The following is a 17992-nucleotide window of genomic DNA, read 5'->3' on the forward strand; positions in this document are numbered from 1 at the left end:
CAAGGGTGAAGGAGGTTGACTCCTAGCAAGAGTTGCACCCAAGGATTGTACCAGCTAAGCGGAGGACGGAGGCGGAGTAGTCCGTTCCTGTTCCTGAGAGATGAGTGGAGCATGAGAAGGTTGAGGCTGCGCAGAACAAGGTAAAGTTCTAGCAAGCTGAGGCTCCTGAGGCGCAAGTGCATGGTGTAGATGAGCTTGCCTAGATGAGGGTTGAACTCGGTGCAGCGCTGGTTGAGCAGACAGACTCACGGAGGGGAGAGGTTGTTGTACCCCAACCGAGAGTTGCACCACTGGAGGAGCAGCAAGGGGAGGAGGAGGAAGAGTGTAACTCTCCTGATCCCAAAGCAAGGGTTGCCTTAAAGAAGGCTGAGGCTGAACAACACTGTGAACAGCAAACTCCGAAAGTGGTTCAACATCGTACGCCTGGCAGATGGAGCTGCGACTGGGTGCAGCGAGTGCAGGCGGGTGCAGCACAGGCTGAACGGGTGCAGGAGGTTGGTGCACCACCGGTGCAGGCGGGTGCAGCATAGGCTGAACGGGTGCAGGAGGTTGGTGCACCACCGGTGCAGGCGGGTGCAGCACAGGCTGAACGGGTGCAGGAGGTTGGTGCACCACCGGTGCAGGCGGGTGCAGCACAGGCTGAACGGGTGCAGGAGGTTGGTGCACCACAGGTGCAGGAGGTGCAACACTCTCAGCACGACACTCACGCATCAAGTCCGAAAGCTGTGCTTGCATGGACTGTAGTAGAGTCCACAACATCATACGCCTGGCAGATGGTACTGTGATCAGGCGGAGCGAGTGTAGGAGGAGGGAGTGTAGGCGGAGGCGGTGGAGCAACACTCTCAGCCCGACACTCACTCATCAAGTCCGAAAGCTGTGCTTGCATGGACTGTAGTAGAGTTCACAACATCGTACGCCTGGCAGATGGTGCTGCGACCAGGCGGAGCAGGTGCAGGCTGGGCGAGCACAGGCGGAGCAGGTGCAGGCTGGGCGAGCACAGGTGCAGCGAGAACAGGTGGAGGGAGTGCAGGCGGTGCAACACTCTCAGCCCGACACTCACGCATCAAGACCGAAAGTTGTGACTGTATGGACTGCAGTAGAGTTAACTTGGGGTCGGCAGACACTAAGTTCTGCTGAGGTAAAGCCTTAACAGCAGAGATCTGTTGTGGCAGAACCTTACTCCTCTTAGTCGGAGTGTAATCAACTGATGACTTAGGAGAGTCAGAGCTAACCCAACGACTGCATTCGGGTTGTGAACTTTAACTTCGTACGTCTGGCATAGGTCTGGACTTAACGTTTAAGAAGTCTTGAGACCTGAGACCAGCGTTACTCTGCCTTTATTTTCTCCCCTAATCTCTTCTGCAGACGAGCAAAATAAGGGCTCAATCGTCTGCGGGTGGGAGTGACGGTCTCGGTAAGACACGCCCACAACCACCGAGAATACTTCTGTGCACCGATCAAGGCCTGCTGAACCCTTATGCCCTTCGACATTGCTTCTCCCCTGGGCTTGGGAGCTTGCAAGAGGTCCCGGACTGGGAGGACGACTGGCGCGCACAAAAGTACCCTCACGCACTAATCACTTATCACTTTGATTTCTGTTTGCACTTATTTCACTGAACTCGAAACTTAAGTGGTTTGTACCTGAAATACGCAATTCTATCCTTTCTCAAAGTTAGTAATTGCGAAAACAGAATTACAATGTAACAGAAAAATCTAATGAAAGATAAATCAGTGGTTGGAAAGAGACTAAACACTAGATCACTCTAGAAACGTTTAGTTTCTTCCCCTAAAGAGACTAGGGAGAAGAGCAAAAATCGATAATGACGTTACTCGTACGCCTGGCAGGCTTGAATGAAACGTTTATCCTCTTTCTCCCTCCGTCTCTATCTCTCTCTCTCTCTCTCTCTCTCTCTCTTGACTTAGAACCTGAGAGAAGAGCCCAATCATATATATCGTTAGAACATATTATTGTTAAAGGAAAAAAAACTGAAAAGTTCCTTTATTAGGATCAAAACCATTAAGTTAAGAAAGAATGAACAAAACGCTAGACACGGTTACTCTTACTGCAACGTGAAACCGTGAACATTCTTTCTCTATCGTAACGATAGAGTGCAAGTTGAACGTTCTGAACGTCAACAACTGCAGAGACAAAACAAAACGTTAGTTCAGCTTTGAAAACAGTACGAGACTGTCAAAGAAAATCTTTCAAACTCTGTGGCGGAAATAGCATAATATGTTAACAGGTAAAACCGAAATGACGGGCTCAAAGTTTATTAACTTCGGTAAAAGACCGCCTACTATTAGGAAGGTCGAATATAAACAAATATAAAAATTAATTTTAATGAGTTTATAATAAAAGGAAGTTAATCGAAGAGGCCTATAAGAGGCGGAGAGATATAAAATAAATCTATAACTTTGTTAAGCAAAATTAAGAAAGAGAGTCTATACTCTCTTAGACACCAACACTTCCGTCTAAGGGAAGGGTCGGCCATTGAAAGGTGAACGAGAGTTCATACTCTCTCGTCACCAAAATTAATCAAATTAATTCCAAAAGCTAACTAAGCTAATATAGAAGTTTTCCAGTAAAGCGACAGCCGAAATCAAAGAGAAATACTTCACCAAAGTCGTGAAAATACTCCAAGAACATAAGCGTATCCCAGAACGTCTTGCCGGAAGCACGACAGAGGAATAATTGAGGAGGTGTCAACAAGAAGTACTTGAGTACCTGGCCACAGGTGGCGCTGGTAAATACACCCCCTTCTAGTATTGTGATAGCTGGCGTATCCCTCCATAGAATTCTGTCGGGCAACGGAGTTGACAGCTACATGATTATCGGGTAAGTTTAATATTGAAAACTTGTTATCACACCTACCACAACATTAAAATGGCCACTTTTCCTAACTGTGTTTTCTCCATTTCTTCTTTTCCCGCCACCATAAGATCTGTTTTGTTTTTGCTAATTAGATTCTAGCCTCTCCTCTGCACCTTTCAAATATCAATGCAAATTCTTCCTCTGATTTAACTGTTAGTACTAGATTATTTGCTTTCAGCAGCTCATGACAGCATTCCTTTCTGCACTTCTTTATAGTTCTTTTCTCTATTATGATAAACATAAAACTAATCATTGCTGATTCTTGATGAACATAAAAACAATTCAAATTCTCATAATACACCTGCCACTGTCCTTACTCTAGAGTCTAGATATTGCTTTATGGTAAAATAATATGGTTCAATGAGTCCTGGTACCTTTTGCCTCTACCATCCATCTAATTGCTTGTCTTGGAACTCTTGTCATATTATTTTTCCTGTGGTGGCTAGCTTGCCTATGATGATGATGATGATGATGATTACTTCCCATTAACATACACTTCTCAAGTGAAAATAAAACATAAACCACATGATATGTAAAGCCAAGACAATGCCACACAATACAAACAAGTTTTCATAAGCATATACTGCACTGTAGTTGCATGGCAACTATTTTTTTCTTTCTCAAAACATCCATGATGTTATCCCATAACTTAACCTAATTAAGATGTAAAACACTCTATATGTTCTCCATAGTAACCAGCGAAAGAACACAGTTGAACTAGTACACATAACAGTACAGTCCATACAGTATATATATAATACAGCTGATTGCAAACTTTTAACTATAATTTTGAATAAACTACCGTAGTACCTTGGGTTACGAGGAACTTTTGAATACGAGCATACAACTTTGAATTGGTTTACAAGCATTGCACCAGCCGGCGAGTAAATTTTGCGCGGCATGGGCATTTTTTGTGGGCAAGTACTATACAAACGAGACTATCACGCGATACTTGGGTGTGAAGAAGTACTATCTGCAAGTCTCAAATTAATGTTTTAAATGTTTTATACGAGCCGAGATATGTCGCTATAAATAACATAATGTATAGTGTTTGCATTCAGTTTTTAAACTACATCCATGTCTAAAAAATTGAGCATAGGTTCTTGTTAAATCTCTCTATTTTTTATCTTATGAAGGAGGAGACAGATGAAGACAATAGTTATTTTGTAAAAGGGGAAATGGTCAAAAGCTTTTGAAGAAGGAAAAGGAAAAATGGATGTGTTAGGGAAATTATGATATGAGGTTAAAAAAAAATGTGCCTATACTACACCAGAGGATTATTATATTCACAGGTGTCATTCCACCATGATAAAACCCTTTCCTAGTGTGCAAATCAAGGAAGTTCTATGTACAGGATGAGGTCAATCCAGCCATAAAAAAAGTACAGCTACAGTAATACACATACTCCATCATGCTAGAGTGAGAAATGACATATACGCCACCCTACACCAGCTACTAAATAGAGTAATTACCATTAAAAACTTTTAAAATTGAGTTCAAAGTATATATGTATTTATGGAAGTGTGGAAAGCAATGAAGGAATTTCTTCAATTTCTCATGGGAAATATTGTTTTAGCATGTGAACATTTTAGGTTGCAACCTCTGCTCCCAGAATCAATTAAACTCTTAACCCAAGGTGCTACTGTGAAGAATACTTCAAAATATAGACCACTGTGATTTTAGAAGCAAAATTTCTCACTTGCACACCAAACATGTAACTCAAAAGTACACTCAGGGTGATTTTCATTAGTATAAAAGGTTGAAACCAATAAAAAATGAAAGTACGTAAGACAATCGACAGGATATAGAGACAGGAAAGGAAGCATAGGAGAGGTACACACAAAATAATGGATGGTAAGCTGTTTATCACTGGAATCCACATGACATCAAAAGAATGGAAGACAACTATCATTAATGTGAGTAATAAATGGTTTTGACAAAGGAAAACCCAATTTTAAGGGAGATGCTGTGTGGTCCCGCAAGGACTTTCATATTAACCGTCTGAGGATATGAAAGGCATAATCTGTTAATGCAACCACAAGTACTATGTAAAAAATTTATACAGCTTTCTAATACAATTTTCAGTTTATTTTTATATCTATTTCCTTGTTAGTTATAGTACAAAATGTCACCATAAGTAGGTTGACACATACAGTAATATCATTGCACCCTGAGCAAAAGTCCTGGGCTAGACAACAATTTTGTTACAGTTGAGATCACCAGAGGGCTAAAAGCTGTATAACAGGAAATCCAAAGAGACAAAAAATCAAACATATACAGGGTACTGTCTTCCCAGCTCCAGGGCCAGTGTATCAATGTGCAAAACAAAGACTCAGTTAGTTTAGGGGATACACACAGGTCCAGGCTCTATTAAATTTGTTACAGCAGCTAAAATCCTAAATTTGTCAGCTAACCATGGACACTTCATCACCGAAGACAAATATTAATACTGGAGACAATACCACTTAGGCACTTGACTACCTCCCAGCCACCATTTTTAAAATTTGGAGAGACTCATTTATGTTCCACTTCCTTTCATGAGTCTAGGGAGGTGGGAGGGGCTTGCACATCACACAGCACCTCCCTAAAAATAATATTTCCTTTGTCAAAACCTCTATTTTTGGGTTAGGCTACTTTGTGGTTCCCAAGGACTAATACCAGAGCAACGTTAATGTACTCGTGTAACACAAGGGTAAAGCCCCAATAACCAAACAAACATGCATGCAAAATAGAAAGGAAAGGACTATCAAAAAATATAAACACAGAATCAAAAAATATAAATTCCGCTCACCATTCATAGGAACATATCAGGATAAGTCATACATGGGATGACCAAATAAAACTCCATGGCTACATTAAAAAGTATAGTTTTTCCCTCAAAATACTACCTGAGCCTTATCATTCTTATTTATGCAAAAAAGTGAAAGGACTATTCAAAATAGACTTCTAATAAAAGCAATTTCAAATATTACAAAAAGAAACTAAGTCATTTTAAGTCATTATAAATAATCATAAATCAGACAAATATACATAATTATCCTTAAAATAACAACACTAAAATTTTATGCAAGAAAGTAAGATAAGGAGACATATACCCAAGTCAGATTATTCACCAAAAATACAAAATAAAGGACCCAGACAACACAAATTCTTGTAAGCATTAACTAAATAACAAGAAGAAGCAAAATCAGATTTAATACACTACTCAGCTGCAGCCCCAACTTTACCCTATCATAATTATTTCATTGAGTCTAGTAGTAGCCTCCATTATATAATGAGCTCTAAACTTGTGAAATAGTAAGCTAGGACTGTTCTAAAATGTCATGGGCTTGACCAATAAGATTATTCTTTATGAAAGGCATTATATTCTCTGACATAGAATAATCCCAAGTCCTTGACAACAAAACTACCGGTAACTGAAATAGAAATTGCCTATAGCCAGGCTAGTGTCTGACAGGCCATTCATTGCCCAAGTGCAAAGAGAGAAATCTGCGCAATTACACTGTGAAGTGAAAGTTAGACAAGGCTGGACAGCAAAAAAGAAGAAATAAAGTGGGATGGCAATATAGTAGAATGATATAGAAATAGAGCAAGTATATCAGCCCCTAGATACTATCTAGGGGCCGTAGGAAAGCAACAAAGATCCCAATGTAATTGTGCATCTCACACGGCAATACCGTCCTACTGGGGCAAATACAAAGGGGAACAGAATACCAAGTAGTACCTGTCCTATTTAGAAATATATACCCACTAATTCTAATAAAAAAGAAACCTTACAATGGAGTCATCCTAATGGCTTTGCAATAATTCTTAGTCAGAATACTTAGTAGATAGAAGAAAATGACCAAAGCCTACATGTTTAAATAAAGCCTGCAACTCACTATCATCTCTCTACCTACCATGGCATTTCCCCCAATTTGGGGAGGTAGACATGATGCAAAAGAAAATAAAAGGGTTTTTTTTTTTCCTTGTTCCTCCTTCCCCTCCCCATCTTCCACCACAAATGAAGCTTCATATGGTGACACCCCTACTGCCTATCAGAACTGCATCTGTATTGCTTGCCAATTATTTCTACTCCTAGCATAATCTTTTGCCTCTCTCACACCTAACGTCCTGTCACCTACCCCTTTTTTCCATCCATCCATCCACCCAAACCTTGGCCTTCCTCATGCACTTCTTCCATCAACTCTTGCATATATCACCTCCTTCAGCAATGACCATTTTCCATACTCCCTATTTAGCCAAACCACCTTGACACATTCATATCAACTCTAGCAGAAAACTTCAAATCAATCAATCAATCAATCTAGCTGTTAAATTAATTCCTCACACCCATTCTCACTCTTACTACATCATACCTAACTCTATCCAATTGAGATACACCAGCCATACTCCTCAGACACTTCATCTCAAACACTTTCAATTTCTGTCTCTCAGTTACTTTCATTCCCCACAACTCCGAAGCATACATCACAGTTGGTACAATCACTTTCTCATACAGAATTCTCTTTACATTCATCCCTAACTCCCTATTCTTTACTACTCTCTTTAATGTTCCCAACACTTTACATCCTTCATTGACACTCTGATGTACATCTGCTTACACTCCACCATTTGAAGCAACAACAGAACTCAAGTACTTACACTGACCTTTTCCTCAAGTAACTCTCTATTCAACATGACATTTAATCTAGCACCACCCTGCCTTCTCGTGCACCTCAAAACCTTACTCTTACCCACAATAACTAGCAACTTCCTTCTCTCACACACACTTCCAAACTCTGTCACTAATCAACACAGCTTCTCCTCCAAGTCTGCAACCAATACAGTATCATCTGCAAACAACCACCAATTTACCTCCCTCTCCCGTTCACTCTCACCTATCAATTTCAATCCTTGACTAAGCACTTGAGCATTCATCTCTCTTGAAGCTCCATTAACAAATTGAACAACCATGATGACATTATACATCCCTGTCTTGGCCCTCTCTCAGTGAAAACAACTTACTTCATTCCCTATCCTAACACACACTTTACTGCCTATATATAAATTCTTCACTCTTTGCAATAACCTTCCACCCATTCCATATAACCCCATTACATTCCACATTGCATCCAAATCATCTCTATCATAAGCTTTCTCCAGATCTATAAATGCAAAATATACCTCCTTACCTGTTGCCATATATTTCTTGCATATCTGCTTAATTATAAAAATCTGATTCATGCATACCCTACTTTTTCTAAAGCCACCCTGTACTTCTAAAATTGCTTCCTCTGTTTTATCCTTAATCCTTTTAATTAACACTACCATACACTTTTCCAACCACACACACCACCCTAATACCCCTAAACTTGCAACAACCATGCTCATCTCCCTTACCTTTGTATAGCAGAACAATACACACAAAGACACCCAGTAAACTTGCACCACTGACAACATAAAACATATATCAAGCAATCTCACCAACCATTCCAGCACATTCACACCACCTTCCTTTAATACCTCAGCCCTCACTAATGGGGAGAATACAAATGAGAACTTCACCATGAAATCTAATGTATGCTCATGCCATTAATGCTACAAAGTCCCTCTCTTTCTTTTTCATTTCAAATTATTTGACGAATGACGTCATGGTCACCACTCAATAATCCTTTTTAATTTCCTGTCATTTCAAAATCATTAATAAAAAATCATTTAACTATAGGCATGATTGGATACAGCATAAACCAAATGAATAATTTTGGATCCTGACAATATGCTAACTGAACATACTTATTTGAATTTTGTAACTCAACAACAAATTTCACTATGAATTTGAGATACTGAATATTCGATCATAATGAAATTGATGAAATACAAAACAGCAAAAAACAATATTTCAATACATCCTTTACCTAAATTGTTGGGCCAAGACCAGATGTCTTTGAATTCATAGAAGAGTCTCTTTAAAGAACTATTAGCAGATACATATTAAGATATCTATTGAGCAACTGTGAGAACTTCAAAAGATAAAATTATAAAATTGAGAGCAGTGGCTACTGCTCGGATAAAAACCTTCAAAACAAGCAATGAATATTCGTCCAATAAGGCCTGAGAATAGACAATCAGCTCCTTAATCAAGACATTTCATCTTTTTACATTGGTTTATAAAGGAAACTAATCTCAAAAAAACATACAGTATTAGGGAATGCATTCATAATATTAGCCCCCCTATTAAAGCATCGTACCTGCTCTTGTTGGGCGAAAAAAATGTATTCTCATAATCCTTATCTACCATATCAACCAAAAAGGTATGAGTACAACTGTTAAGAAGGCCTTTTATTTTTATATCATCCTGACTTAAAACTGAGGAAGCCAGATGCTTAAGTAAAAAAACTAAGCATTGATCTAAATCCCTTAAAGGCTAAGATTGAATATCTTTTTAATAACAGCATAAGGTTTAAAAGTTATGTAATTAATGTTTTGTTCATCGCCATCTTCCTACAAAGAAGGATTAATCAAATCTTAAGGACAGCTACCTGTTCGTTTACAGTATTGATAACTGGCAAGGGAGCTGAAGCTCATTTACTCTGGTCCAGTTTTTGAACTTTCAGGGTCATGGTACTTGCCATGCATTTTAGTTATGCGTAATTCTACCTTTTTATAATTTTCCTTTCTCCAATATGATATATTCCTTAATCTTTTCTATATTTTTTCAGTGAATAGAAATTATCCTTCTATTACTTTAAATTTTCTTCCAAGTAAGACGCATTTCGGTCAAAGGCATTAGTGTTTACCAATGCCCAACTAACGTTAACCAGTGATGAGCAAATGACAGAGCTACCAAGTGGACTGCCATTCATAACATGATTAAAACAGACCACCTCCAGCTAAATCATCACCAACATCAAAGAGCTAAGAAAATCATACATTCTGAAATGCTATCCACAAATGAGAAACGAGGTTGCTTAAACTTGCTTACTCTAGAGTGGAAGGATATTAGGATCTAGACTACCAACTCAGTCTTCTGCTTAAAATAGTGACTAGGAATAAAGAAATGCAAGAGTTTAGGAACAGAAGGAACTAGAGTAATTCGAAATCTCGACTCTTTAATGAGCAGTGAAAATTCAGAACCCTTACTGAATAGAACACTATTACTCTATACCTTAGTCAAGTATGGGTTAGCAACTGGCCAAGAAAAGACACACTGGTCTTCTGAGATTAAACTGGGGAAGCTAAATTTACTAAGTTAAAAGCTTTGAAGCACACCATAAAACTTTGAGAACCGTGCTGGCGTGTCATATTTGTCACCATTCTTGCTATACACACCAAAACTTGCCTTCCCTGGATTTCCCCCTGAACTAAAGGTAATTTTCATTACCACTTTAACTTGAAACATATTTTCCTTGTGAGGAATAGTGAAGCAATGACATTCCTCAAAGCAGTTATTTAAATTGGAGCACTATCCTTGTGCAGTAGTTACTAAAATTCCAGAGGAAAACAATTTAAAATGCAATGAAACTTAATGCAAAATATACTGAAGGTGACAAAGAAACTAAAAGAACAGGCCCTGGCTCTTTGTTTCTTGCCATTTACCGCCAGTGTTTCTCATTACAGTACTTTACTAGAGGCATGTGTCTATTAAGTGGAAAGAAATTGATAAAAGAAAATGGTTATTTTTTTTTTTTAAATTTTAGGGGTAATGTCAATAAACCAAGCATTAGGAAAAGAAGCAATTAGAACATAAGGGGAGTTTCATAGAAATTATAAGTTTACCACTGAAGAATTTGACCAAACGAGGTCTTTCTGAAAAGTATCCGACCTTTGGTCAGGAAAATATACAGTATCGCATACCTGATGGGATTATGACCATAATCCCCTTCAAAGTAGACCCCTTGCACTTGTACACACTTTTCCACTGATCCTTCTAGTGCTAAAAAACTTCTGATAGGCTTCAATTAGAATGGTGTTCATCTCTGCTGTTGCGCTTTGCAATATCTCTTCTCTACTCTCAAAACAGGATATTTTCAATGTTGCCTTCAATTTCAAAAACAACGAAGAGTTGCAGGAAGCCATGTTTGGAAAGTAGGAGGAAGGCTGGTTAATGACTAGAATTCCATGTTTGGACAAGAATTTTTGGATAAGGTAGGATGAATAAGTTGGAGCATTGTCATGATGCAAATGCCAATTTTTTTTTTGGCACCTAATCCAGAATTTCTTGGCCAAACATAAAATTCCAGTCATTAACATACCTCCCTAGTCTCCAGATGTGGCTCCTTGCGACTTTTGGTCATTTCTAAAATTGAAAATGCCATTGAAAGGATCCCATTTTGAGAGTAGAGAAGAGATAATCCAAAACACAACGTCAGATATGAACACCATTCCAATCGAAGCCTACTAGATGTGATTTCAGCAGTAGAAGGATCAGTGGGCTAAGTGTGTACACAAGCAAAGGGTCTACTTTGAAGGGGATTAGGGTTCCAATCACATCAGGTATATAACATATTATTTTCCAGCAAAAGGTCCGATAGTTTTAAGACAGACCTCATATACTGTACATTTATAAAATTAATTAGTCCACAGGAAGGAAATATTCACTTTATGAAATTAGAATTTGAATAATAATGTATGTATATAGAAAACAGTATCTATGATTTAGACTCAAATAAATGCAGCTATCTTCTCTAATGTAAGAGCTTCTGGTATCACATGGTTCAAATATAAAAAATGTGGTTATTTCTCATTGCCATCAAAAACATTTTTGCAATGTCAATATTTCAATTAAATGTGAAATATGATTACAATGCTTTAAATAAAATCAAATTAAAGAATTGAATACCTTACAAGGGGCTCAAAACCTTTGCTTTACCCGGCAATTATCATTGGTTTAATCCCCGTGTACTGATTCCTCAAAACTTCAAAATCCTAAAGTGCACAAGTTTTCCAAATCTAACACAGACCTTATAAGTAAGCTTAGAAATACCAATCTCTAATATTGCTACTAGTTTCGCTGATCTTTTACTGTGTGGCTTTGTTAATCTTCAGGGTGTTTAATATTTTTATAACATTTTATGAATGTGTATAAAATGGACTTCTAAAAAGTAACACGATACAGAAGGGCTCTACAATTTAGTCATGGTGTTTATCAAGCTTGTAGTATTTTTGACTTTATTATATTCCACAATAAATCACTTTTATATACAACCAAAATTAACAATTCCACTTAATACCAACTAGTATAACAAATAAGAATATTTGTTAAGCTTCTATAAAACTACTGAAACTTTAAAGAGACAAGTAAAGTGTTTACCTTGGACAGACTGATAATTGACACTACCTGTGACATTGACTGTGTATTTATCTAAAGACCACCTGTTTTCTGCAGCTCTACTCCTTTGCCGAATATGTTCCTCCATTGACCGTAGCTGAGACCTGAAAAATTCCAAGATTACAATGTACAATCACTTAAAATCATATTGATATATGATAAATACAATATACTAGAATCACTAAAATTTGAATGAATACTATCAATTCCCTATTATCCACTCTACCCTTGATGCAACTGCATCAACTATTATTCCTTACTTTCAGGTTTTTAGTTAATGGCATAGTAGTAAGATTTTCATCAATGCCCTACTCCACTTGCACTCAGCTACCAACATAATTGCTTCATTGACAGCCTTCCTCCCTTAACTTTAAAAGCCATAAACAAAAATCACCAGGTCATGGATTACATACTAACTTCTCAAAGAATATGATGATTTTGTTGAAAATTTGTGCTATATAATACCTCTTCCAGTTTAACTCTCTGCAATATTAACCTGATCAGCACTTACCTATGATATGCATTTAAACAGAGGTAGGACAAAAGATGGGTTCACAACAAAGACTTTTGCAACAGATATTTTGCATTTACAATTTTTCTTGGCATTTTTTTTTACATCCTAATTCTGGCAACAAGATAGGAATTTGCAAAACCAATTTCATTACTTTCTATTATGATTCACGAGTCAAAATCAAAAATTAAAAAATGATAATTTATTATTTTGATACAGCTTCTAAACCTTGACACACAAAAATGATTTCTTATCTCAATTTCTATATCACTCCCCTCCAAGGAACCAACCAGCACAATAAAGATCATATAGCTAGAAGCCACTATAGGACCTAGAACCTTACACTCTTGATAAAGAATCCAGGATTCTTTAAGATAATGTTCAGCGATCACCAATATGATATGCCACTGAGTTGCTTCTAAAACATTTTCCAGAGAAAGATTTATGCAAAAATTTAGATATTTTGGTGTACTTTCATATCCTAAACCTCAACTTTCAGGGCTTTTATAAAATTTGGATAGAATTCTTAGTTTCTGTGAGCAAACTTTTAAGTAAAAATTACATGCATTTTTAGACAGAGTTCAATTTGGAATTATAACCCTCCATAACAAATTAATGTCGATTTTTTTACTACATGCTCTTCATCCCAAGCTTATCCTTCTTTCAATTTTGGTCTCGTGGCCTGGGGAAACACTTACTATCTGTCCTAAGTATGTATATTCATTAACAATCTCTAAAGACTCATCCATAACTCTTATTTGTTGTCTCTGTATTTTCATTTAACATCATCTTAGTTTTACTCACCGATATATCTAATCTCAAATGCTTCAGTACAGAATTAACTGTTCATCTATGTCCCTTAAAGGATATTGAAACTTCTTTACATAAGAGGACAAAATAAAAAAAAATCCCCATATCCTAACACTGTTAGATTATCACCATTCCAGTGTTTTTTTTTTAAATAAAATTATAGTAAGCTATCTTTCAGAAACATTAAAAACAATCTAGAGGGCTGCAAATACCATAGGTTCTGATAATGAGATGGACAGTCTCCATACGGTTAAATGGAGCACGGATGGGTTTGGAAGAATCACCTTAGATTTGGTTGGCTGACTATATTGGTTCTATAGCAACCTTCTTGGAAACTCTGACAAGAGAAGAAGTGTTTTAATTCTTTCATTCTACCTTGTTTTGAGTATTGTTCTCCAGTCTGGTCTTCAGCTGTCAAATCTCCTCTTAATTTGTTGGGCAGGAACTTACAGTCTATTACATTTCTAAACAATTCTTCTTTGCTCAAGGGGTTAACTACTGCACTGTACGTATTCAGTGGCTACTTTCCTCTTGGTAAGGGTAGAAGAGACTCTTTAGCTATGGTAAACAGCTCTTCTAGGAGAAGGACACTCCAAAATCAAACCATTGTTCTCTAGTCTTGGGTAATGCCCTAGCCTCTGTACCATGGTCTTCCACTGTCTTGGGTTAGAGTTCTCTTGCTTGAGGGTACACTCAGGCACACTATTTTATCTGATTTCTCTTCCTCTTGTTTTGTTAAAAGTTTTTATAGTTTATATAGGCAATATTTATTTTATTGTTGTTACTCTTCTTAAAATACTTTATTTTTCCTTGTTTCCTTTCCTCACTGGGTTATTTTCCCTGTTGAGGCCCCTGGGCTTATAGCATTCTGCTTTTCCAACTAGGGTTGTAGCTTAGCAAGTAATAATAATAATAATAATAATAATAATAATAATAATAATATTCCTGATCTACATATCAATTCCTGGCACCATCGTTCAATTAGTTCGTTATTAATGTTGCATAAGATTTTTAAAACTTCTGACCATCCTTAACAGGTAAAAATAACTACAGTATATGGGCACGTAATCTGATCAGTTCTTAAAATTACCAAAAGTTTTAAAATATGCAAAATAAGCATGTGTCACCATTAGCAATATGAATATTGTGAAAAATTAGTGACAGCTCTTATGGATAGAGAGAGAGAGAGGGAGAAAAGGAAAAACTACTCTACAAATTCACGCATCAAACAGTTACTGGGTTCTAGGATCTATGGATCACACCAAACAACAGGCTAAGATTCAGTCAAAATAAAGATCACCTTGGCATCAAATATTGTAACCTGCACATGTACTGTACAGTATATATCAAATAATTCTTATGTAAACAGTATATATCAAACAATTCATATGTATTTGTTCTTGAGAGAGAGAGAGAGAGAGAGAGAGAGAGAGAGAGAGAGAGAGAGAGAGAGAGAGAGAGAGAGAGAGAGAGAGAGAGAGAGATTGATTCAAGCATACATTAGTAATTGATAATAAATAAATAAAAAAAAGGTGTAGGACATTACTGTGCTGATAGTACTGTCTTTTAGTTACTATTGCTTTGTTCTTTGGTGCGCATATTTTTGTTACTGGTAGTTTGTGAACAGCTGACAATGAGTAAACAATGAGAATGGAAAAAAAGAACACAGAGATTTTGTAAAAATAAACAAATTAGTACAAAAATGAAAAATGTTATTTTTATAATAAAATAAATTTTTGAATATACTTACCCGGTGATTATATAAGCTGCAACTCTGTTGCTCGACAGAAAACTCTACGTTAAAAATCCGCCAGCGATCGCTATGCAGGTAGGGGGTGTACTTCAACAGCGCCATCTGTCGTGCAGGTACTCAGTACTCAATGTAAACAAAGAACTCAATTTTCTCCTCGGTCCACTGCGTCTCTATTGGGGAGGAAGGGAGGGTCCTTTAATATATAATCACCGGGTAAGTATATTCAAAAATTTATTTTATTATAAAAATAACATTTTTCAATATTTAACTTAGCCGGTGATTATATAAGCTGATTCACATCCAGGGGGGGGGGTAGAGACCAGCAATATATGTTTACATTATTATGAGCTAAGGATTTTTTATTTCATTTTAGCAGTTATCAAAATAACAAACTTAAAATAAATAAGTACCTGGTAAGGAAGTCGACTTGAACAATTACTCTGCCTTTTTAAGTATGTCTTCCTTACGGAGCCTCGCGATCCTCTTAGGATGCTGAGCGACCCCTAGGAGCTGAAGTATCAAGGGTTGCAACCCATACAACAGGACCTCATCAAAACCTCTAATCTAGGCGCTTCTCAAGAAATGACTTTGACCACCCGCCAAATCAAGTAGGATGCGAAAGGCTTCTTAGCCTTCCGGACAACCCAAAAACAACAATAAAACATTTCAAGAGAAAGATTAAAAAGGTTATGGAGTTAGGGAATTGTAGTGGTTGAGCCCTCACCCACTACTGCACTCGTTGCTACGAATGGTCCCAGAGTGTAGCAGTTCTCGTAAAGAGACTGGACATTCTTAAGATAAAAAGACGCGAACACTGACTTGCTTTTCCAATAGGTTGCGTCGATTATACTTCGCAGAGATCTATTTTGTTTAAAGGCCACGGAAGTTGCGACAGCTCTAACTTCGTGTGTCCTTACCTTCAGCAAAGCTTGGTCTTCCTCATTCAGATGGGAATGAGCTTCTCGTATTAACAGTCTGATAAAATAGGATAAAGCATTCTTTGACATAGGCAAAGATGGTTTCTTAACTGAACACCATAAAGCTTCAGACGGGCCTCGTAAAGGTTTAGTTCGTTTTAAATAGAACTTAAGAGCTCTTACAGGGCATAAGACTCTTTCTAGTTCATTTCCAACCATACGATAAGTTTGGAATATCGAACGATTTTGGCCAAGGTCGAGAAGGCAGCTCGTTTTTGGCTAGAAAACCAAGTTGTAGAAAACATGTAGCCGTTTCAGATGAGAATCCGATGTTCTTGCTGAAGGCATGAATCTCACTGACTCTTTTAGCTGTGGCTAAGCATACCAGGAAAAGAGTCTTTAAGGTGAGATCTTTCAGGGAGGCTGATTGTAGCTGTTCGAACCTGTCTGACATAAGGAATCTTAGTACCACGTCTAAATTCCAACCAGGTGTAACCAAACGACGCTCCTTCGTGGTCTCAAAAGACTTAAGGAGGTCCTGTAGATCTTTATTGTTGGAAAGATCTAAGCCTCTGTGACGGAAGACTGATGCCAACATGCTTCTGTAACCCTTAATAGTGGGAGCTGAAAGAGATCGTTCTTTCCTCAGATATAAGAGGAAGTCAGCTATTTGAGTTACAGAGGTACTGGTCGAGGATACGAATACTGATTTGCACCAGTTTCGGAAGATTTCCCACTTCGATTGGTAGACTCTAAGGGTGGATGTTCTCCTTGCTCTAGCAATCGCTCTGGCTGCCTCCTTCGAAAAGCCTCTAGCTCTCGAGAGTCTTTCGATAGTCTGAAGGCAGTCAGACGAAGAGCGTGGAGGCCTTGGTGTACCTTCTTTACGTGTGGCTGACGTAGAAGGTCCACCCTTAGGGGAAGTGTTCTGGGAACGTCTACTAGCCATCGAAGTACCTCGGTGAACCATTCTCTCGCGGGCCAGAGGGAAGCAACTAGCGTCAACCTTGTCCCTTCGTGAGAGGCGAACTTCTGCAGTACCTTGTTGACAATCTTGAACGGAGGGAATGCATATAGATCTAGATGTGACCAATCTAGGAGAAAGGCATCTATATGAACTGCTGCTGGGTCCGGGATTGATGAGCAAAATATTGGAATGCATTGTCCTTTGACTCGAGTTCCATATTCCCGAGCATTCCCGACCGTCTAATGTTGCACCCCAGCCTACGTCCGATGCGTCCGAGAAGAGAACGTGGTTGGGAGTCTGAACAGTCAGGGGAAGACCCTCTCTTAGGTTGATATTGTCCTTTCACCAAGTCAGACAAGACTTTATCTTTTCGGAAACCGGGATCGAGACCGCTTCTAGCGTCTTGTCCTTTTTCCAGTGAAAAGCTAGATGGTATAGAAGAGGACGGAGGTGTAGTCTTCCTAGTGACACAAATTGATCCACGGATGACAGCGTCCCTACCAGACTCATCCACAGCCTGACTGAGCAGCATTCCTTCTTCAGCATCTTCTGGATGGATAGCAGGGCTGGGGGCTGATCGTCTTGTTGTTCAGCAACGTCCTCATCAGAGGGTTCCTCATCCGAAACTGATGAGGAAACGGCAACGGAGTGGGCAACGTCTGGCTCGCTGAATCCGGTCGCACTGGTGGATGCGTGACGGAGCCGGACGCAATATCATGGAACTGCTGCACAGTCTGTGAACTGTCAACAACCATGGGTGCGCGAGGAAGCACAGCGTCAACCCGAAACTGTCTAGACCGTCTGGGTTGTGCAGTCAACACCCTACCGGGTTGCTGAGGTTGACGCACTGCG

At 38.5% G+C, this 17992-nt stretch overlaps 1 protein-coding gene across 5 annotated transcripts in view; it reads right to left on the minus strand.

Annotated features, from left to right (window-relative positions):
- The window catches only part of kto (kohtalo), a 276697-nt gene that overhangs the window by 185032 nt on the left and 73673 nt on the right, over positions 1-17992 (minus strand). For 3 of the 5 annotated variants that reach the window (XM_068346481.1, XM_068346480.1, XM_068346483.1), the window contains exon 11: positions 12165-12286. In XM_068346481.1, coding sequence (XP_068202582.1) covers positions 12165-12286 — 122 coding nt within the window. The remainder of the gene's footprint in view (positions 1-12164; positions 12287-17992) is intronic. The other 2 variants (XM_068346482.1, XM_068346484.1) reach the window with 1 other exon arrangement.

This window comes from Palaemon carinicauda, chromosome 22 (assembly GCF_036898095.1).
Source record: "Palaemon carinicauda isolate YSFRI2023 chromosome 22, ASM3689809v2, whole genome shotgun sequence".
In the NCBI taxonomy this organism is placed as follows: Eukaryota; Metazoa; Arthropoda; class Malacostraca; order Decapoda; family Palaemonidae; genus Palaemon; species Palaemon carinicauda.